Below are 23,950 nucleotides of genomic sequence, written 5' to 3'. Positions count from 1 at the left end.
TGGTGCGACACCCCTGCCTATTTCTGGCTGGTGACTGAGTGAGTCAAATCTGTCTCTCTACGAGACAGGGATATGGTCTCTCACTACTGTCACTAGCCATCTGACCATGAGCTTCTAGTCTGAATGCAGGTCCCCAAAACAAGATATTATTATCAATAAAACATTGAGATATATCTTGTACTGAATATATGAGTACAAACAGTATGTTCAGATAAGATACCTGAGCTAACAGATGCCATGGTTTACACTTTTTATTAGATTAAGTGCATGGCATCAGGCGACTCCATTACTCGTAAACATCTAACTTTCCTGTTCTATTTCTGTCCAAAACAACATTTTCGGGTGTGCAAAATGTTGTATTTATTATTGTACATGTCATTTAAAACATTAGAGCCATACCCACTGCTCACAACAAACTTTCTAAACTTTTTGAATCCTATACCATACCCAATGATTTCTTCCTACTCCCCCAGGAAGAAATCCTTCTTGTCTTTCCATCTGTATCTGCGTCTCAAGTCCTTAAACAAATCCTATTTCCTAGTCCCTATTTCCTATCTCCCATTGTCAGTGGGTGGGAACATACAAGGAAATAGAAAAGAAGTGTAGGAAATAGGATCTAATTTAAGGACTTGAGACGCAGCTTTATTGCCCACTCTCAGTGTCAATACAAGTACAGTGTAATCAGTGGTCATGCGACCCAAAACAGGTCCCCGCTGCTTACCCATTGAAACTAGAATTCATCATTACAATTTACAACCAAAAATGTGCAATTCTGGGAAATTGTCATTGATAGTATTCATGTGACGTGAATGTGACATCACAGCGCCACTTCTTGCATGGAGACGCTCTTATCACTCCCACTGAAGAATGAACACCATGGAGTGATAGCTCAATCTGCCAGGGAGAGAGGCCTTTTAGATATTGTGTGAGAAATTCTTATCCCACAGAAACTAAAGTAACACATCCTGTCCCTACAGACAAGACCATTTGACCTTATTATGTTTTATTGAAAACTCCAGTGGATTGTGTGTCCTGTTGTGTGAATGGGAGGCCCTGAACTACAGCATGTTATTATTGATCTCCCTCCCTCCCTCCCTCCCTCTCTCTTCATGGACTTCATGGACTCATAGCATACACTGCGAAGAAAAACCCTACTTGTAAACGGAACCATATGGTTCCATTTGTACAATATGAGTTAAATCAACACTCTGGAATTCACTGTGTAGGGAAGGGAGCAGTGGTGCAAAGGAACTATACTCGAGTAGGCTACTGTACTTACTGTAGCTTACTGACAATAAGTGCTTTTACTTTACTGGAGTATATTCCATGTTTTATACCTTATGGGCCTACTTCTACTCCATTACATCTCATCTCAGAGGCAGCAAATATTGTACTCTTTGAGCGGTGCTTTGTCCGGTCAAAAACCGATGGGAAACACGTGTTCAAAAAATGTCTGGGCCTTAAACTGAAGCGTGGCCTACATCTGGCCTAGATATGGCCTGCATCTTGGCACAAACGGCTCAAAGTTTTTGTTGTTCAAAAAGGTCTGGGGCTTAAGTAAACTGAATCGTGGCCTACATCTGGCCTAGACATGGCCTACATCTTGGCAAAAACGTCTCAAAGTTTGTTTGAACCCATATGGTCCCATTGGCCAAGCTTCGCAGGATGTTCTGATTGACTAGCTAGCGGAACGCTTGATGAAATGAACTCAAAAATAGCACCGCTCACTTCACACTAGGTGTGATTTTCTTAATATATTTTTGGCAATATTACTAGGTTGTATAGGCCTATGATGTAGACTTTGTTATGAATTATTCAATCAAATGTAGCCTACATCTGAATTCCAAAATAATCTGTATTTAGAAAAAAAGTTCTACAAGTTCACAAGTTGTGAAAATATATAAGAAGTAGGCCTATACAAGTGGTGAAAGATAAATCATTATTGCCATTATGTCCAATACAATGCAGATGACACTGTGTAACTTTTTAGGCTACTTTTTGCTTCTTTAATTTTATTCTGACGATGGTTTTGTACTTGACTGCAGGACTTTTACCAGTAGAAAGTAATTTTACACTTGTGGTAGCCTACCAGGCATTGTCACTTCCCTACTAAAAAAAACAAAAAACTAAAAAAACATCTGAGTAGCACTGATAGGGAGGAGGCTGGAGGCTGCAGCTCCAACGAGTTTGGGGGGAGTGACTCACAGACACAGAGACGAGGAGGGGGTGTTTTGAGTATAAACGGAGTCGTTTGAGCAACTTTTGTGTCCTCATGGTGAACACCCTCCTGGCTGACAGACAGAAAAGTGCAATTTCCCGAAGTGCGCAAGAGGTTCGGTCGTGTCCCGCTGCCGATCGACGCACAACGTGAAACACACGGACAGAAACTGGCACCTGTCCCCAAAATGATTGTTTTGATCATCATCGCGTCAGCGTTTCTGCAAGCCGCGACATCGGCCCACTTCAATGCTACGTAAGTGTGCAAACTTTTCTGATTCCATTTGCAGCAGCAGCGGCCCGTTATAAGTAAAATGTTAAACTTTATTCGGGAAAACTTTTCCGCTTGTGTCACTGTGCGTCAGTGAAACCGTTACTTAGCAGTCATCTGCAAAATGTAGAGGCAGCAGCAGGACATTGCTACACACTTTGCTTGGGGACTGAGCACTCTTTGCTGTAGGTTATAGGCCTAACGAAAGTTTAATATAAATAGAAGACAAGACAGCCAGACTGCTGGACACCCGTCTGTGGCCTCGACTTTTATGTATTCTTAACGGGAACAATACCCTAGCTGTTTTTTTTGTTGCATTTTTGCATTCCTATTGCTTTTTGTGTCACGTTTATTGTCAGAGATAAACAAATCCCTCTTACTTAATCTCATCATGGAGTGGCAGGTAAAATAGTATCCCTCCTCACAGCAAAGACTGCATCACTATTCTCTGCAGCACCACCCCAAACTCAATTAAATGTGTCCTTCTGTGAGCTGCATAAGGACATGCAGAATGAGTCAACCTCCTGGTGGTGCTTCAGAGAGGAACAGTCCAGCACACTGATTTAGATTTGTTTCCATGCAGTTTACACAGATTTAACATATTGGCAGCCCCGTTTTGCTATCACAAGCCACCTCTGCTTTGACCTGTCTCACTATGCCTTTGTCAACTTAAATAATATATCTCTTGACGCAACTTTTTCCTGCAGTGTTTATGCCGTGACGGTGAGTTCCCAGGTGAGAGGGGGCAGCTTGGAGACGTTGTGTGCTCAGATCCACGCCCCCACAGAGCCCGTCACACTCACTCTCACCCTGAGCACTGAGTCTGCGGGCAACACCACCATTCTGGTGCAAGAGGCCATCACCCAGGACTATTACCGCTGTCTGCACTTTCAGGTATGCCACTGTGTGTGGTTGTGGTGATGCTGTGTTTGAGGGAAGACAGTGTTGTGTATGTGGGAAGTGTTAGGGGGAGAGATTGCGGCATATGAGATACAGACAGTATACATCCCACAAAGTTCCCATGCGTAGGTTTATGCAATGACAAAGACACATAGTCTTCCTAAGTTCCTATTAATCTATGTTCACGGACGAATATTAGTGTCGTCTTCAGTTTGACCTTTCTATTACGCCCATGTAAGAAATTCCAGCAGCAACCTAATTTCCCAGGAGCCCTGACAGTGGGAGTCGATGTTAATGACGGTGCTGCTTTTTTACCACCCGGCTGCTGAATACACAACAGTCGATCCTTGTTCCCTATCGACTATAATGAGCCATTTAGCCCAATCAGCTCCTTAAGCACGGTTGCTTCATTCTGCAACTGTCTGATGAGGCAATTCAGCAGCTAAACAAAGGCTTCTTTCTGCGGAGGCCAGCCCCGTACCTGCATTCCAAATCTAAAAGGAACCCTCCCCTCACGGTCGCCCCTCACTGATCTTAAAATGGTTCCAGTCTCTGTTATGCAATAGTAGTTGCATTAGCGAGTGAAAACATATGCCACAAATATGTCCGCTTTGGGGGAACAGTTATTGTCTCCCATGGCTCCAGTGGTCTGTCTGTGGTTACTCAATATCAGTACACTATGCAACTCACTAGAATAGGCCGTGCAACGGGTGCATTGATTTGCTTCTACCAGGAGGTGCATTGATTTTGCTTGCAGTGATTACGAGTGGATATTCTTTAGCTGGTTTTCACCATGAAATCTATAAGAGGTTCCTGGCAAGCATGCTGCGTAAAGATGATAACGCAGGACTGCGGCAGGCCAATGTTCCTTTACTCTGATCTAGAGCATTGAGGGCTTTCCAGGGGGTCCCCAGCAGAATGATTGATAGTTAGGAACCAAAGGGACACTTAGTAGTTCTGTAACACTGACAGTCGTATTTGTACTGTACAGAGTTTTGGATCTTTGGCCTAATCCCTAATGCATACTGAACTGCTGGGCCTTGATTTAAAAAGGTTAGAGAACCAGCGATCTAGAGCTTCTGAATGGAACAAGAAACCTGAGGTTTTAGAAACTAAAATCACTTCCAAATCAGGGAGCTTTAAGAGCGTAATAAACTGTGGTCAGAAAAAGTTGTGTGTAATTGCAGATTTGATCGTGTTTACTTTGTTTATCATTTGGTAGTCTGTTTGCTACAGTGTTGTGAACACATGTTTATATTGGGTAGCCTAGCCATCCATGTGTTCAATGCTCCACTGTTATTGCTATTGCCTACCATCAAGGACAACAATGGAAATAGTTGTTTTCTTTTTTTTTTTACTTGGTCGTGTCAAACGATGGAAATAGGTTTTTAACTTGGTCGTGTCAAACATTTCATTGCAAGACTCTGTGAAGTGAGGAGATGATTGCTCTTCATCTTTATGATGGTTTATTGTGGACTGTGTTTTGTCTCTCTTGGTCTAAAGTTTATATCCTGCCATAGCTAACACCAGGGAATACACATCCTGCTTTCAGACCGCATATGTTTTGTATGTTTAAATACTACTAAAAAATATGTCGATTTATTAAAAAATCTAAATAAACCTGATGATTTTGTTTGTGGTGTGATAAAAGATAATGGAAGTAAAATAATCTGTTTGCATTATGGATTATTAGAAAGCGCTTTGTTTATTAGTCACGAAGAGAGAGGAAAATAAATCATGAATCGCGATAATCGGAATGTAATCGAATCGTACTAGCCTTCTGACTTGAAATTGAATTGAATCAACAGGTACCTAGCGATTCTGCCCCCTAATATACAACAACACAGCTTATGTTGATGTTTCCAAATGCTGTGTGCTGCTGGGTGGTGTTGCAGGTGCCTGCTGTGAGCAGCAGTGAGGTGGCTACCATCCACGTTGCGGTCGAAGGAGCAAACGATGTGATGAGGAAGGCTACAAAGGTCCTCATCCAGCCAGCGGCCTTCATCAACCTCGTCCAGACGGACAAACCTATCTATAAACCTGGACAGACAGGTAACTACTTGGAGTAGAACTGTGGCTATATTCACAAAACATCTGAATGCTAAAAGTAGACCCTAACTATCCGATCTTCAAATTAATGTCAGTTAAAATTCACAAAGCGGTTTTAACACTAAAATATCCCTGAATCTCTTCACGTAATCATTTTTGATACTGTCAATCTTTTAATTCAGTGGTTCTCAAAGTGGATTCCAGGGACTCTGTGGGTTCCTTTAGGGGGGTCTAAATTGACCATACAAGTCTGTAACTCTGACAGTGTACAAATGGAACCAAATTATTTGGTTCCATTTGTACATGTCTGTCAGAGTTAAGGGGAGACCTTGAAATTTGAAAGTTTGAGAACCACTTTTTTAATTATTATTTTACGAGTATGTCTTCTCATTTTGATCAGATAATAAAATAACTGTGTGAACAGTTTCTTTCCTGTCTGTACCGCACACCAGTCCAGACACAAGTTACACCTGAGCGTACAGATACGATACACTGTCTGTATTGTAAGCTTCGTAAAATAATTTGTATGTTCTGTAACATAGTATGTCAGGAATCTGCATTGTAGAATTTGTTGTTGATTAGCCTCTGAGACGACCTCCTGGACCCGTCTTGTTGTGATTGTGGTTCTAATGCCTGATTATTATCTTTATAGTCCAGTTCCGGATTGTCTCTCTCGATGCTGGTTTCCTTCCCATAAATAGGAAGGTAAGACAACAAAGGAAACAAAAAACAAGGAAAGGAGGTCTATTGTGGGTCATGAGAGTGGGAGGTAAAAAGGGAGGAATGTTTGTGGACTTAAGCAGCACTCGGGTGTGAAACTGTGTGTCCGTAATAAATATGTCTAAGTTCATTTGGCACACATCACGTTTGACCCCAAACATCTGAATCAATAGTGGCCCAGCGCCTCCGAGTTTGCAAAGATTAATATCTTGGTCGAAAACAGCACAGTTAGACTTAAATCCCCTTTTAAACCCGCCATGCGATATATTGAGCTTGACAGCATGGATGAATAAAGTGTTGTGCCATTTTGATGAGCAGACAAACACAATTCCACACAAATTCAAGTTTTTAAATATGTGTAGCACAGGTCAGGATCACATGCTTGTGGGTTTCAAGGAGATTTATTTTCAATACATTTTATAAATTGTGTTTTTCAGCCACGTGGTATTCACTCATTTTCTTTTTTTCCTTTTCAGTACAAAACAGTGGAGCTTCAGGTAAGAGACACTAAATAGAGATACTAACAATAAGTGTTGCGCTGAAAAGTGAAAACTATCTAATCCAAAGGAGTGATTGGCTGCAAGAGGCTGTGAGAAATCATATTTATGATTATCAGCTTCCAATGAAGCTCTGTAGCCGTACTGCCAAGTCAGTGTTTTATCGACCAGCTTGAGTGACTGGTGTCCAGTAAAACATCAGGAGCTGTAAATCTTCAGATTTTCTATGCTGTTTATTTGGATGCAACTGGGATTCAGAATGGAAGTAATGTTTCCATCTGCCTTTGTTTTCTCTTCCTTTGATCTCTTTATTTTCATCTCCAGACCATTGTCTTGGACCTGCTTGCCAGAAGGAATAGTCTGATAGTTATAAGTTGAAGCAAAAATCGAAATCTCTTTTTACTTTGTGCATAGGACCCCACTGGCAACCGCATTGCCCAGTGGCTGGACAAGACGGCGTCCAGTGGCCTCCTAGACCTGTCCCACCCCATGAGCCCTGAAGCTGCTCAAGGAACCTACCTCATTACAGCATGGACGGATGAGGACAGAATACAGATCTCTCACAGCTTCGACATCAAGGAATACGGTCAGTTAATTTATGTACAGTATAATGCATGTTAAAGGTAATATTACCTTTTTTTTTAAGTAGGAATTCTCTTGGCTTTCATGATAATTAGTCGTTGTTGTTCTGTGTTTTAGTTTTGCCTAAATACGAGGTGAAAGTTCACCTCCCTAGTGTGATTTCAATTCTGGACGAAGAAGTGACGATGAAGATTTGTGGAAAGTGAGTGTTCCCAAAACTATGAACCAATATCAAACATAAATATCTGAAAGAAGTATTTTCACAATATCATTTGAAACTGAAAAAACTGAAACACCTTAAAGTGTCAGTGTCATTATTCTTTAGCAATTCTTGCTCACTCAGGCTATTAACCAATTTAGACCGGGAATGCATCTGTGTCACGCAACCACTTTAACCATTCTTTTTCTATACTTTGATTATTCAAAAATGGCAGATATACAAGCTCATAGATCTGCGATTAAAAAAAAATGCAAATCTTTGAATATATTTTCCTTTAAAGTGAAAATTTTTAACTCAAATCTTTGCTTCTGGGGGGTCCCTGGAACAAAATATTTTGAGATGGGGGGTCTGCGGTCAAATACATATAATTCTAGGGGTCCTGGGCATTAAAAACACAGATAAAGAAACAGTTTTCAGAAAACCTTTGGGATTTAGAAGGAAAAAACAACAAAAACGGCTTCATAATATATATCTTTTTTTTTCCTTCCTTGCAGGTACACATATGGCAAACCAGTCATTGGTGTAGTTATGGCTGTGCTTTGCCGAAAGGCTTTCCGTTACTACTGGCACTATAACAAACAATCTGACATCTGCAGAACGTATGACCTGACTGTAAGCATCCTGGAGCATGGCACTGTTTTCTTGATTCCAATGCTGTGATCCATTAATGTTATTTCTGTGAAAATGTCTACAATTAAAATACACTTATTATGTAACTCATTCTGTGGATAACAAATTGTTAAAAAAAAAAAAAAAAAAATTGAATATAAAACTAAGCTAATATAAGCACCCAAATTGATTAAATTAAAAAACGTATAATGAGTTACTTCCATAGACTTAAAATGTTCCATAAGAACATTTTCACGTGATTAAAGGTAAAACAAAAAGTCTGTTTAGACTGGTGTATTTTTCTGTGTGCTGGCAAGCATAATTAGGTTCCTTTTATCTTCTAGGCGGACAAAAGTGGCTGTGCGACCCAAGTTGTGAATGTGACAGAGTTTTCCCCGAGCAACAGAGCTTTTGATGACAAGTTTGTCGTGGATGCTGAGATGGAGGAGAGCGCGACTGGTAGGTTCAGGGTGGTGAGTGAGGGTACCCATGGAGCATGTGCACTCAACAAGTGTCTGTCTTGCAGTGGTGGAAAGTAACCAAGTACATTTAGTGGAAATAAAGTACAATTTCTACTTTTTCTTAAGTAATGCCATAGCTTGATACTTTATACTTCTACTCCACTGATTCTCTGAATTAAATATTGTACTTTATTACTACATTACATTTATTTTGCAGCTTTACTTTTTATATATTCATCATGGATATTCAAAAGCATTTTTATATTGTGGTATTGCTACTTCTACTTAATCACTTAAACCCTCTTTTCTGAGAGAAGCGGACTTGAGTTACAACTGTACTTGGATCGCCTTTTTGCATCACTTTGCCAAAAATAGACGTGTTGCGCTGTGAGCTTGTAGATCGACTATTTTTGTCAAATGTTCCCCCCAGAATAGGCGTGCTGCTGGGGTTCAAGTGATTAAGAAAGAAATTCTTCCACCACTATTAACACTCAACTCTTTCTCCTCTTCCTGTAGGGGTAATCCTGAAAGGCAAGGGCTCAGCCAGCTTCACCAGTGACATCAGAACCGTCACTTTTGAGGATGTACCTGCAGCTTATAAGCCAGGAATCAAATTTGAGGGAAAGGTAATGATGCCATCTTAACCACTTTCAATACGTTCCAACTCTAAATAATATAAATACTGTACTGTATATAAAAATAAATGTTTGTCAGGAAACCAGTTCCATCCAAACAGGTGACAACTCATACAGAACAAGTGAAATTGGAAGTGAGGAAACCAAGAAATGAGTTCCAATGAGAGAATTGGAACTGAAGCTGAAACAGATTCTCTCTCCTGATTGGATGGAATTGGCGTCCCAACTGAAAATGTATTTTCTGTTTAGTAAAGGGCTAACGAAACGGGGAGACCACTGTTACTACTGGACATAGAGCTTTAACTTTTTAGAGAAGATGGCTATTATTTTCTTATCTCCTTCCAGGTCAAAGTGACCGGTCCAGACTCCACTCCTGCTATCAATGAGCCTGTGTATGTGTTTGCGCACTGCCGAGGCCCAACAGAGAATCTAACACTGACAACGGACAACAAAGGAATGGCCTCGTTTTCTCTGGACACGTCCCTCTGGAAAGACAGAGTGTCTCTGCAGGTTGGAATCCAAACTAATCCTTCCTTCCTTCCTTTTTTTATAAAGAAGAGTGAGGTGGGGTCGTGTATCACATTTCTCTATTGATAGACGGGAGCACACCCCATTTCACACCACAGTCTGAAAACCCCTAGCGCTCCCCTCTCGTTGTATCCCTGTTAGTCTCCTTTATTTGATACATACAAGATATAACTACGCAGATATATTTGGTTATTTGTCCATGTCTCTGTTATTTAGATTTATTTTAGCTTGACCACAAATATTAATGTTATTTAGATATGTTATTAACAGATGATTGCTTGGTTTGATGCTTACATGGGATCTTAGTTTACTTGAGGCACTACACTGTCTTGGCACTCTACTTACGGCTCTAGTCTTTATTTACCCTTTCGTCTACTCAGATTTCACACTTGTAAGTCGTTCTCGATTAGGGCATCTACTAAATGCCTACATTGTAATTGTAGCACTTTAAACCTGAGAGGCAGACCATGTTTGAACACAGGCCAGCGGACGAGCATCTGTTGCAGAACCAACGTAAATAAGCCAGAGACATTTTCCCTTCGCACATTTTAACGAAATACCGTATTCTCAATCTCAACTCTCAATTCCTTTACCAATCGAGTCCAAAGCAAAGCTACAGTAATAGTGCTGTGTTTTATTTTGGTGAGAGAAAACACGCAGGGAGTAGCCTGATTTCAGACTCAGCTGACGCTTGAGTCTGACATTGTTCCATGTCTGAACGATTTACAGGGGAGGGACTTTGACTTCCCCTAAACCGACCACTAGAGACAACGATTGCTAGCCATTAGCACACACAATGGCAACAAACATCGCATGTTTGTGTCTGCGTGCGAGCGATCAGCACGGCCGCGAGCGCGCACAGCGTATGTGTATCTGTGCGAGTGACTGCTTCCACACAGAAATGCGATCAGAAACATTTAATCAACAGCTTGGTGAAATCAGCATGTGTGTGTGTGCCACTGTGCCTGGTACTGTATGTGTATGCTCTTCCTGAAATGTAATCGTTTCAACTGCTGCACGGATTGGATATTCATTAGACCCACCCCCACCCCCTGCGCTCATTGGAGTAGCCACAATTTCGGACGGTAAACTGTAGATTAATTACACAACACCAGACCAGAGAAACGGTCTACTCTGAGAGTTGGCCCGTCTATGGGCTGGAACCAGGCTACGCAGGGAGAGAAAAAGTCTCTGCTTCCGGTTGCCAGATTCTGTGAGCAATTAGGTCTATGGGGCTTTTAAGCCGTGACATCATTTTGTAGGCAGAGGAGAATCTGCCCCCCACATAGTCCCTCGCTATTTTCAACAGATCCGAGACAAAAATAACGACTAAAGTATAATTCTAACACTTTCCTTTCAACAACAAAGAGAAGAAAAATGTGTAAATAGTAAAAATAGTAAAAAGATTCACGGAAACTGGGGGCAGAAATGCTCCTCTGCCTACAAAATGATGTCATACTTAACAGCCCTATTAAAACAAGCCCAGAAGAAGCGACCATTTTCACCACTCGCGCTCTATTACTTTAGATATTTTCTAAAAGAAGGCCAAATAAGCAACTACACTTCAGAAACGAGCCCAAACAAAAGCAACCCGCAACTAGAGACTATACAGGAAAACAAGACCAAAGTTGCTTATAATGAGCAGATCTGGCAACACTGCCAGAGTATGAATTATTCAAGATTTTTATCTTGTGTTTGTGTTTCTACAGGCAAGGTCTACGAGTGAAGAGCAGGACTCGTCTTACGATGGCTCGCGCAAGCCCAGGTACAGGTCAGCGCACATGTCCCTCACAGAGTTCTACTCCAAGAGCAACAGCTTTGTGAAGCTTGTCCAGGCCAGTGAGCCCTTCCTCTGTAGCGAAGCTGTTTCCGTGCACGCCGAGTACATCATCCAGGGAAAGGAGCTCAAACGGGGACAGACTGAGCTTAACTTCTTCTACTTGGTAAGAGTACAGAGTTGTACTTAGCCGCATGCGGGTGTCAGCACTGACAGGACATGGCTGATAATAAGCTACCCTGGAAAATGTATACATGTAGCAGCCTATCGGAGTAAAACAGTTCTCATAGCGACATACAGATGTGCCATTTCAAACCTTCACACGTCCTGCCATTGGCAAGACAGTAGATTTTCAGGGGATTTGCAGAACATTGAGCTTGAAGATCAGCTATCTTTGCTATTTTTATGACCTTCTCTGACTTTGAAGTTTAAATCAACCTATGCAGGTGTATTCTGCTTTTCAATAGGAATGGATTTGGTGTCCTGTCATTTGCAAGTTTCTGCAAAAATACACTCCATTCGTATTTGCTGGAAATATTCATGAAAAGAGCAGTAAACAGTACTGAAGAGTTGAAACGGCACATCTGTAGCAAACTGCTATTCAATCTACACACACCTCAACTAACTCTGAAGTAAATATGAATATGAAAATGCTTAGAATTGTTTATTTACAGAACTCATTTGGAAGTGTTGCTGGCTTGTAAATCTGTTCTTTTTTCCAAAACAGACTCTCACACACACACACACACACACACACACACACACACACACACACACACACACACACACACACACACACACACACACACACATACACAAGCATGTCACATAGTGCGCTGCTTTTCATGAGCAGAAAACAGAAAACTGGCTCCTATTCTATTGTACTGATTGATTAATTGAATCAGTTGGCAACCCATTGGGGTCCTTTGTGCTCAATTCATAGAACATGAACATGCCAGTGAGTGGCTGAGTTGCTGTAATTTACCGGCCTACAAGGAAATGTAGATGTTGTTGACAGTTGGCGGCATGGCGGGTTTGCATTTTGCTTCCCAAATGAAAGGAATCAGAATAATATAAAGGGTTTGTGTCAGCATCAGCATGCACATCAAGCATGTGTTATTTACTGGTAGAATCTGATTTACCATCAGTGTTGCTCCACTTTCATACACCTGAATAAGTAACAATAAAATAGAATTGTTCAACTTATTAGTTGGCAAATGTCCAACTTGGCTTTTATGTGTTCATATGTCTGTCATGTGCCCTTCCAGGTGACATCCAGAGGTGGGATTGTACAGCAGGGTCAGGTGCCAGTGACTGTTGCAGCAGGAGGTAATAAAATGTTTGAATGTTTACCTGTCCTGTATGTTTTGTTCAGTTATGTTTCAGTTTGTACTAATCGTATAACTGTATGCTACTCCTGGCATTTCTTTCAGTCTGCCAGTGCTAATGTACTGTTAACCAACACTGTCCTGTATGTTTTGTTCAGTTATGTTTCAGTTTGTACTAATCGTATAACTGTATGCTACTCCTGGCATTTCTTTCAGTCTGCCATTGCAAATGTACTGTTAACCAACAATGCCCTTCTAAATCGTGTGTGTGTGTGTGTGTGTGTGTGTGTGTGTGTGTGTGTGTGTGTGTGTGTGTGTGTGTGTGTGTGTGTGTGTGTGTGTGTGTGTGTGTGTGTGTGTGTGTGTGTGTGTGTGTGTGTGTGTGTGTGTGTGTGTGTGTGTGTGTGTGTGTGTGTGTGTGTGTGTGTGTGTGTGTGTGTGTGTGTGTGTGTGTGTGTGTGTGTGTGTGTGTCAGTGTCATATTCTTTATGCACGCTGCCAGCAGGACAAGGAACTCAATTCCTGAGTATTTTTCAAATCAGTCAACGACAACTGTCATTTCTTTGTGAATTGACTCTCTCCTACTTAAGGGACATATTTCAAAGCCTTTAACTGGTCGTACATAATTCAGACTTTGTAGATTACGGATCATTTGAATGACAGAATGAGAGAAAGATGGAGGAAGATGTACAACAAATGTGTATTAGAGAGACAGGGAAGCAGAGTGCCACTTTTACGGCTGTACAGTACATATGCTGCTGCTCTGAAGTAAATATGTTTGTTTCTTTACAAAAAGCATCATGGAGTGTTGAACTTGTTAGCTGGTAGACTATGGGGGGGGGGGGGGGGTTGCACGTGACTCCCTTTTAGGAAGCCAACACACACACACACACACAGACACACTGGCAAAACATGTCTCTCTCAGCGCACCTTTCTAGTTTATTGCATTTAATTAACAAGATCCAAATTCAGTTTTACATGAACAAGTTCTAACTAAGGCTGTGACTGTCTCCTAGCTGTGCACTTTGATGGTCCAATACTAGGAAATACTAACTCTCCCTCTTTCTGATTTTTCCTCTGTTTTTTCTGCTCACTCCCAGTGAACAAAGGGACATTTTCTTTGCAGCTGAAGCAAACAGCTGATATGACACCATATGCCCAGGTGGTGGTTTACACCATCCTGCCCACTGGGGAGGCTGTAGCCGATAGCAAGGACTTCCCCATTGAACTCTGCCTGAAGAACAAGGTAGGCCCTTGTATTGTAAGACACTGCATTCCTCCTAAAATCCCGTTGGCTACACTTCAGATGCATAACTGAGGAGGTAGAGTGGTTAGGAATCGGACCATTCTGGTTCGACCCTCACTCCTCCTGCCAAGACGCTGAACCACTGACTGTGGTCAATGCCATGAATGGCTGCGTCCACCATCAGTGTGTGGATGCATTTGTGAATGTGACGCACTTTGGATAAAGGCACTACTACATAAATATAGACGATTTATCGAAACACAAGCTAACAAAATATCCAACCGTGCTCTCTCCTGTGCAGGTGTCACTGAAGTACTCGTCTCTCCAGGCGCTCCCAGGAGAGAAGACGTCTCTGAACCTGAAGGCTCAGCCTGGCTCGCTGTGCTCCGTCCGAGCCATTGACCAGAGTATCTTACTGTTGCAGCCAGAAAATGAACTTAACCTCAAATATGTATGCATCTGTCTGACAAGTATCTATGCGAACAATCCCACACAATGTTTGAGATCTATTGCAAATGGTCAGTTTTATAGCTGTGTGTGTGTGTGTGTCTCTGTTTGCGTGTGTGATTGTAGGTGTACAACCTGCTGCCCGTGCAAAAGCTGACTGGTTACGACTACCAGGTGAACGATCATGAACCATACCTCTGCCTCCCTTCCATACTGGTACCAGAACCTCCCATGTTGGAACCAGAGCCACCCATACTGGAACCAGAGCCTCCCATACTGGAACCAGAGCCTCCCATACTGGCAGCTCAACCTTCCGTACTAGAAGCCTTCGTATTGGGACTGGACGTTCCCACACTAGATGATGCTCCTCCAGAGCCTGTGGACTTGACAAAGGGGGGACGTGGTGGACGAACAAAGCGTTCATATTACTTTGGGCCAACCAATGAGAAGAATGATGTGTATGGGATCTTTAAGGTTAGATTGGGCCTGAAGAACTCTAGTGAATTGGGTTCTCAGCTTTTAATGTTTTCCAACCTTTGCCACTGCTGTACATTGATTTCAGAGGCACCATGGACCAGCTTTTGAGAAAATGTGTGCATTTTGAGTGGAAAAAAAAAGTTCAAAATGTTAAGCTCCTTTTGAAATGTTACTAGGTTAAGTGATGACCTACTGGTCCATCTGGTTGCCTAAGGATCGATTCATACTTCACTTTTAGAGCCTAATTTATTTTGGTTCGGCTCTGTGTAAACTATGATATGGCGTCATTCAGAGCCAAATTAATGGCGTTACCCGCCCTCGCAATCCTCCGAATGACGCCATATCATAGTTTAGACAGAGCCGAACCGAAATAAATTAGGCTGTAAAAGTGGAGTATGAATCGACCCTTACTGATGCTAAGGTGTGACGTACAATTTCAAACCACAACGGGAAGCTATAGCTATAGGGAGAATTTGAGGGCCTTGAGAAGTTCCTTCTCGACAATCTTGCATGCATGTAGAGCATAACGACAAGTTGTAGCTTTGCCTTTTTTTTGCGTTTTAATTTTTTCAACTTCAGAGGGCAGATACCTGCCCTCTAAAGTTTGATAACTGCTGTACCCTTTTCTTTACAGGAAATTGGAATTAAGCTTGTTACCAACTCGGATGTGAAGAAACCATACAACTGTGACATTAACTTTTACACAGGTATGTCCCTGACACTAACTAGATCCATGAGCACACAATACTGTAGTTTACTGCAATTAATCAGTTGAAGAGCTTTTTTATGACTTGATTTTCAGGCCGCTATGCAGCCTTCAAAAATAGTCCTATGTTGCACTAATAAAAGTAATGGTCACCGAAGGCGAAGTTTTAAACTCTGCTCTAACACTGCTGCAGAGCAGCGATGCACTTGCAGCACCCAGGTCCACTGTCATACCTGTGCAACCTTACAATCGGGAGTTGGGGGCAAATAAATTATCAGAGTGGGGGACAAATTGCAAACTCACCCACTTCAGCTGGTCAGATCGACTTCCGGTCTTTGCCGCTGGATTCCTTGTTCCCAAAAACAGGGGGGTAGGCTGTCGGGTGTCCTGGTAAAACCGGAAGTGAACAGATCCACTTTTGAGTTCCAACATTGAACTCCACACTCATCTGACTGAGAGTGTGTGGGTGAAGTTTCAAGGCAAATCGGATGTAGGAAGGAATCACCAAAAATCGTTGAAATTGGACATCTGTGGGACCACCAGTACCACCAACCAAGTTTGGGAACTGGAGTTATGGCTGTTTAAAGAGGCGGTGCCATAGTTTTGTACTTTTTCTGGTTTTCATATGTCTAGGAGGTCGACAGTACTTCATTAGACCCCCTGGTGTGGTTGTTATGAGCAATTATGTATTGCCTTTCTATTTGGGTTTTAGCTGGAGGCTGCCACCTTGTGGGGTCAAACGTGCCGGTCCAAAAACACAGATACTTATTACATCACAGAATCAACCCCTCCCCTAATTACCATTTACCCAACATACGTGGGTGTGGCTAACTTCAGCTGGGTCACCACCCACCATGGCAACCACGCATACCAATGAACTGGTGGGTGTGGCCACATAAAAACATCATTTTAACTCTTTCTGTACACTTTATTGGAAGAAATCTTCCTCCTAGTATAATCATAATAGTAGATAATCATGTTTTAGAGGGGGAAAAAATCATGGCACCAGCACTTTAAACCCCATCCAATAGGAAAGCAGAGGGGGACTTCGGGTAACTCTCTCTAAAGTCTAATGAAGATAGATACCTTTATTATCCCAAGGGGGAAAATCGTTTGCCCAGAGGCAGCACAGCAGTTTAAGGTAAGGTTACAAAGAAGTAAGAAAAGAAAAAAGCACTGTTGTGTACAGTAAAAAAAAAAAAAAAAGCAAGGCACAATAAAAAATAAAAAAAGATCTATACATAAAGTGTCCAAAAAACATTCAACACTCATAATGAACATGAATGACTAACGCAATGTCCCCTTTACTGCGCTTTACGATTTTGTTTGGTAAACCTACAATCAAGAGTAGACTAGCCTACCGGAGGGGCCACGAGGGTTGTGTAGATGTGCTTGGCTTTGAGGCGCTTCTTCAAATCGAACCTGACAGACACTTGTTACCAGTTTTGAGTCTAACGTGTTACTAACGTAACGGGACGGCTGTGTGCGTGTTTGTGGGAGAAGCATATCTGCTCTTACCTGCAGCCTGCCCCTGCTTCATATAGCCACTCACCTTTCATTGAAAATGTATCCATTAGTCCTTAACCCTTTCAGTGCCCAGAATCACCACTAGAGGGCGCCCAATGGCCATAGAATCCACCATAGACATATGCTGTATATGCACAAGCCCTGCGCAGCCATGATGCGCCTGAACACTTTCCTTTGTGCATGAACAGGAACAGAATGAAGTTAGCTTGAAGTTAGCTATTGGCTACCAAGCGTTTTAGAAGCCCTATTTTCGGCGATTTAGCCGTGATTAAACCTTGCACACCTCATGGATATGCATGGAACAGAGAAAATGAGCTCTAAAGATCCTGGATTGCATTGGAGTGGATGGCAAATATCGGCGGCGCGACGCTCTCGTGGGCCGTGTAAACAGATGACGGCCGGCGGGCCCGGCTCGAAAATTTAAAAAAAAAAGAAAAAAATTCGTCGGCTACACTAGTTCGGGATTGGCACGCTGGACGTTAACTCACTTAGCGCCGAGCGAGCCAGATTTCAATATGAATCTGCGCTTATAACGCCAGGAAATAGCTATATTGAATCCCCAAAATCACATTACATAACAGGTGCACGTTACATGCGGATACCACAAGATGACCACTAGAGTGAGCCATAGCCCATAGACTTTGCATGGTCCCATGTTAAGTCAGAATAAAAACTAGGTTCAGGACATACAAGGATGGTACGATGACATGCTCTCCATTCACATTCAATGGACAGGCCGCGGGCCGCCATTTGAGCTCAATACTGTTCAATTCGTGCTTGATCGTCTCAAACCACCATTGGTATGGGCATCGGAACGTATATAGATGCCACACAGAAAGTTTCCGAATCAAAATCCGACCTAGTGAAGCTACGTGAGGGTCGGATGGTTTGCATTGAGCCTAGCGGCTAACAGAGGCCTACGTAAACAGGAAGCTATGGCTTAAAGGTGACGTCATAATCGTATCCTTTTTTTTCACGGTTTTCGTCTGTATACTAGCCGAAGGTAAGCTAACCGTTCCGCTCCGTCTATCAACCCAAATTAAAAGCTTAAACAATGCTTTTATATAAAAGTCGCTCTTAGTCGCTCGGCACTAAACGCCATCATTAGTTAGTCGCCCAGAAAGTCGCTCGGCGCTAAGTGTTAATACGGTCCAAACTATCCTGAACTAGTTCGGGATTGGCACTATAAGAGTTAATGTAGCAAGCTGCCTAAAGACTTCTGTATGAAAAGCTAGACTGATTGTCCATTTGTCTGAGTGTCGGTTGTGTTATTGAACTCCGTGATTTGTGTCAATGCTGTGACTTTTGGCATGTTCGTCAAGCTAGCGTCAGTAGCTTTGTGTCAAGTGAAACAAGACTAACCGCTTTACTTCCAGGCGGTCAGACTTCAAAATAAGAGCTTGCCTCCTTTAAGCATTATACTTTCGGTCAGAGAAATTCAAAATAAGAGTGTAACTGACTGCTTAGTTTTTATTATCTTTTTTTAAAGTAAAGAAAGTAACTAACTAGTAATTTAGTAACTTGTTACTTTTTCAAAGAGTAACTATTAACTATAAATATAAGTTACTTTCCCCACAGTACTTGTTATCCAGGCATAGATTGCATTTGATGTTCTCACTCCTTTCAACAACAAATCCAAAATAAAGCGAATACTTCCACAATGTACAGAATGACCTACCGGCCTTCTCTGAATCTCTGCTGCACACCTGCAAATTCTGTGCCTTTTTTGGAGCTGTGTGAAGCACAGGCTCCCTATACGTGGCCGTGTGGGTCTGTCTGTGTGTGTGTGTGTGTGTGTGTGTGTATGTAGCCTGAACTTCCTAAACTTCGGCACGCCACTAGTCCCACAGTTTTGCCACCACACACTCGCGCCATATGTCAAATCGACCGGCTTACTCGGGAATCGTGGGCTATTACTTTTCTAAGAGAAAGGTTCTATAGTTTAATTGATATTAATTTATTAGTGAATTAATTTTCCCCATTGACTTATAATGGGAATTGCAAAAACTCACATTCAATTATTTGTCTCTCGCAAACCATAGGGGCTAGAGTTTCAAGACTTGGAGAGGAGGTTCATAATGATTTCAAGGATTAAATAAAAAATAATTGTGTCATTTGGCCGCATGGTGGCGCCATAACACCCCACTTTACGTTTTGGCCTGTAACTCTTGAACCGTAGGTCGGAAAATTAAAATTATTTTTTCCCTGGATTCCTTGGGTCATGACGCATCTCCCCATATAGGCCACGCCCATTTGCGACATGATAGATTTTCCGCCATCTTGAATTTTCTCCAAAACACACTTTTTGCTCCTTTTCCTACATATTTTCTTCAAATGTCACAAAAATCGGTACACATGATCCACACACACACACACACACACACACACACACACACACACACACAGCTCCACTTCACACGGGTGTGATTTTTCTTCAATGAGTAGGAAATAAGCAAACAGCGATAATCCGTTGGATGGATTTTCTTTTTCATTTGTGACAACAGAAGGAACAGGGAAATATGTTTTTAAACTAACACAGATATCTTATTTGAAAACCAAATGGGTAAAACTAATGTGTTATTAATCCGTTAGTTACTCAAAAAGGTAATCCAACACTGCTTGTTACACTCCTTGACTGGCTCAGTGTCAATCGGCTGTTTTCCTTAGATGAGGAGGAGAGTTCTGCAGCCCAGCCTCTGGTAGAGGCAGATGGAGTGGCAATGGAATTCTACGATGAATCTGATTCCTCACCACCTAAGAAGACCAAGAATGCCGTTAGAACATTCTTTCCTGAGACCTGGATCTGGGACTTGGTCTCTGTTGGGTAAGTGTGCACTCTGTTAACACTGTTACTCAATGTGTGTCCACAGACTACGTAGACGCACCGGTCCCCATGGCATTCAACACCATGCAAGTGGAGACTGCATCAGATACCGGAACTTCAAGACTTCACGGGGAGTCGAAGGAAACTGTCAGAACTCACTTCCCTGAGACGTGGATCTGGGATCTGGTGGCTGTTGGGTAATATTCAGTAGCTCTCTTTATTGAATCAAGGATGGATGCGACTTGACACCTAAATTATTGATTGTTTTTTATTAAATACTTAATTAACAGTTTGCAAATAGTACAGTGTTACGATATTAGCTACAGCTTCAGTCTAACGGTAGAATAACCAAAAAATCAATAATCTGATCATTGAAACTATACACACTATAGGATGCCAGGTCAACAATGACCTGGCATCTGTATATATAACATCTAATTACATTTTAGCCTTTGCATAAGTCTGCAAGGACGTCGAGGCTGAGGCAAGTGCTAAGGTAAGTGCTACGGGCTAAGGTGGAGTCTGAAGAGTTGAGTCTTTAACCCATTTACGCAATATTTTATGCTTTAAATATAAAAAAATAGCAGATATACAAGCTCACAGAATTTTGACCCGATTCTATAAGTGTCTTTTGAATCCTTCTAAGATTTTTGGAAAAAACCTAGGTTTCTATGTCAGCAATCTGGCCAGCCATCGTCAAAGAAAAGGTCCTTTTCACTTAACTGGAGCTCAGTTAGTCTGTTCTTGAGAGACTACTATGTCAGTGGTGCTCAAACCTTTTCATGTGAAGGACCCCCAAAATGATATTTATTTGGCCACGGACCCCCATCTCAAAATATCTAGTTCCAGGGACCACCCAGAAGCAAAATTTGAGTTACAAACGTTCGCTTTGAAAATACATTATATTCAAAGATTTGCACACATTTTCATGACTTTTTCAAAAATAGCAGATCTACAAGCTCGCAGCGCGGCACTCGGTGCTGCGCTGTGAGCTTGTATATCTGCTATTTTTCACTGGTTAAAGCATTCAATAATTCTAGGCCTAAATGGGTTAAATTACGACAGAATATTGGGAGTGCGCCTGCAGTTCTGATTGCAGTGGGGAGTTCAAGGATCAGGTCAGTTAGCCGCGAGCCAGCGACATGAATGGCTGTGTAACTGAGATGATTATGCTGGTCTAGGATCAGATTAACAGCAGGGAAAAAAGAGGTTCGGTGCTCGGTGCTCAATGCATGTGTGATACGTAGCAGTCGTAGCTGCTCCAAGGCAAGCCAGGCAGCAGCCTGGCTTGATGAGAAAGCACCCGCGTACAACCATGACAAACAAACCGAAAATGACTTACCTCTGTAGATAGAAAATAGCCTAAAAGCATTCCTTTCTCCCTGGCTTTTGTTTCGATGTTAATATTATAGATTCCTTGGCAGCCGTCTTCTGCCTGTCAATCAGTTAACAGCGCACACCACACGGCTGCATTGAGTGAGACCTCGGCACACGAAAGGCAGAGGCACGCACAACTAAGGGGCTTTAATAATCATTAAATGGTCGGGTCTCGGAACCTCGGAAATAAACGGATTTCGGGACAAATGTCACGGGCTACGTTCTGAAAAAAAAAAAAGACATGAAAACATTTTGGCTGTTTTGAAGACCAAGCGTGCTGCTAAGTGCCGCACGGTAACCCCAACTGGATGCGGCGTGCTGCCACACAGCACATCCATTTCCCCCAGTGGGGAGAACCATGGGAGAAAATGTTCACCGCGCTGCAACGCTGGAAAAATAGAACAGCAGCGTATCGGCGCGGCAGACGAGGCGGCAGACCCGCGGTTGCGCGCGTCTGACGCCGCCCGTGTGGGTTAGTTCATTGAAAATAACGGGGCCGTATTTTTTGACGCGGCGCTTCCGCGCCGCCTCCGCGTCCAGTGTGTGTTCCTCTTTAGTCTATCAGCTACTAGACTAGAGGGTGCTTGTCTTCATGTAGTGCATCTAAAAACTGCATAACATTTCTACTCTGCTAGCATAAAATAACCTGTACATTTATGAAGGAAATGTTGAAAATGCACTCCTACTTGTGCTTTTTTACCCTTTTACTTAATTGCCAATCTACAAGCACTGTCTTTAAAATGAATCGTTGGTTTGTGCTACAGTGACGATGGAGCACTGAGTTTGGAGCAGACGGTTCCTGACACCATTACCAAGTGGGCTGCCGGGGCCTTCTGCACGTCGTCCTCCGTAGGCCTGGGTCTGGCTCCCGACACTGCACTGACCGCCTTCAAGCCATTCTTCGTCAGTCTCACCCTACCCTACTCCGTCATCAGGGGAGAAGTGTTCACACTCAAAGCTACGGTGTTCAACTACCTCTCCAAATGCATAATGGTACGTCTAGACCAGTGCTTCTCAAACCTTTTCATGTCAAGGACCCCCACATTGACACTTATTAGCCTGTGGTCCCCCAATTGAAAAGATATGCCAGGAACCTCATATTAGATTTTTAGGGCTCTAGCAGTGTTTTCCACCGTTTTACCCCCAGTTTGACGTGCATTAGGCTTCGGACCCCCATTTAATGGCATTTCCATCTTGAGACCCCAGTTTATATTGTTAAATCAATGTTAATTTACGTACCCATTAGGGTCCATTTGGTTCCTAACTATGATTTAGCTGGGGACCCCTGGAACTCCTTCAATGACCCCTGGACCCCACTTGGAGGGCCAATGGCCTAGACTAGAGCAGGGGTTCTCTTTTTTGGCCCAGGTACCCCCTCATCCTCGCAACAGCATATACTTAGAACCACATGTTTCATTTAGATGCCATTGGAACAATTTGTATTAAAAATAATAAAAATCATCCAGACCCATTTCATAGTCATAAACAGAAACCACTACATGAATTAACGATAAGCAATATCCGATATTCTGATATTGTCCATCTCTACTTTATTTTCCTCTCTGAACTTCATTTATGCAGTAAAAACGACATACAAACACGATACACAGATACCTAGATTAAACTGTCCTAAAAACATGGCTATCCTCAAATTACAATTGGAATTAGAATTATATCCCTTACCAGCTTGCGCCCAGAGAGACAAATGGGGCCCTATTTTTGTCCATGCCTTACCCCTTATTCCTAAATGAGGATGCCACACCCACAGGCCCCTTCCGTTGTGCCCACTGAGAGACTGCATGAGCCCCATTTTTTACCATCCCTAAACTTCTTGCCTTTTTTTTACTATTTTGAAAAACATTTTTAAATAGTTAAAATAGCCGATCTACAAGCTCACAACGTGTTGATGTAGATCGGCTTTTTGAAGTATTTTAAAATGTTTTTCAAAACAGTAAAAAAAGGCAAGAAGTTTAGGGATGGTAAAAAATGGGTCTCATGCAGTCTCTCAGTGGGCACAACGGAAGGGGCCTGTGGGTGTGGCATCCTCTGCCCCCTGCCCTGCCCCCGCTCCTCTTTTTCTGTAAAGATATCTTTTGCTGCTGTTGGTTTTGTGCTGAGATGTATTGTATTTCTTGTTGATGAATTGAGTACAATGGAGACCACAATGGCAACAAGCCCACTGGGGCTTTTCATGTTGTCCTTTTAGCATAGCTTTTGTTGACTGTTCTACCGTACCGTTAACAAACTTTGTGCTGCTGGATATCTACATTGTGGAAAGGATTTGTGGTTTTATATATAGTCACTGTCGGGCAGAAACCTTGTATCTCCAATTTTCAAATTTGTACGTTTGTAAGTAAAGCCCTGCTTCATCAGGCAAGGCCGTCGCACAAAAGTAGTGAAAACAGCAGATCTACAAGCACACAACGCCTTGCGGTGCGAGGCGTTGTGTGCTTGTAGATCAGCTGTTTTCACTAGTTTAGTTCATTTTTTTAAATGATATAAAAAACGAATGGTTTTGGACATACAAGGTTTTCACCCGACAACGACGATAT

General features: G+C 42.3%; 1 protein-coding gene across 2 annotated transcripts in view; it reads left to right on the top strand.

Moving 5' to 3' along the window:
* The first annotated feature begins 2,206 nt into the window (after window positions 1-2,206).
* Window positions 2,207-23,950, top strand: part of LOC308289309 (alpha-2-macroglobulin-like protein 1) — a 44,280-nt gene continuing 22,536 nt past the window's right edge. The window contains exons 1-19 of one of the 2 annotated variants that reach the window (XM_080730957.1): window positions 2,207-2,473; window positions 3,196-3,382; window positions 5,284-5,440; window positions 6,090-6,142; window positions 6,634-6,654; window positions 7,069-7,240; window positions 7,354-7,438; window positions 7,951-8,068; window positions 8,410-8,524; window positions 9,043-9,152; window positions 9,507-9,671; window positions 11,399-11,632; window positions 12,735-12,795; window positions 13,895-14,040; window positions 14,342-14,491; window positions 14,614-14,961; window positions 15,599-15,671; window positions 19,865-20,021; window positions 22,163-22,391. In XM_080730957.1, the coding sequence (XP_080587083.1) occupies window positions 2,406-2,473; window positions 3,196-3,382; window positions 5,284-5,440; window positions 6,090-6,142; window positions 6,634-6,654; window positions 7,069-7,240; window positions 7,354-7,438; window positions 7,951-8,068; window positions 8,410-8,524; window positions 9,043-9,152; window positions 9,507-9,671; window positions 11,399-11,632; window positions 12,735-12,795; window positions 13,895-14,040; window positions 14,342-14,491; window positions 14,614-14,961; window positions 15,599-15,671; window positions 19,865-20,021; window positions 22,163-22,391 (2,649 nt within the window). In that variant the 5' untranslated portion in view covers window positions 2,207-2,405. Of the gene's footprint in view, window positions 2,474-3,195; window positions 3,383-5,283; window positions 5,441-6,089; window positions 6,143-6,633; window positions 6,655-7,068; window positions 7,241-7,353; window positions 7,439-7,950; window positions 8,069-8,409; window positions 8,525-9,042; window positions 9,153-9,506; window positions 9,672-11,398; window positions 11,633-12,734; window positions 12,796-13,894; window positions 14,041-14,341; window positions 14,492-14,613; window positions 14,962-15,598; window positions 15,672-19,864; window positions 20,022-20,067; window positions 20,219-22,162; window positions 22,392-23,950 lie in introns of both variants that reach the window. The other variant, XM_080730958.1, reaches the window with a different exon arrangement.

Source organism: Nannobrachium achirus (genome assembly GCF_963921795.1).
Source record: "Nannobrachium achirus genome assembly, chromosome: 8".
NCBI lineage: Eukaryota > Metazoa > Chordata > Actinopteri > Myctophiformes > Myctophidae > Nannobrachium > Nannobrachium achirus.
Note: the sequence above shows the minus strand (reverse complement) of the source record. Positions and strands in the feature narration are given on the sequence as shown.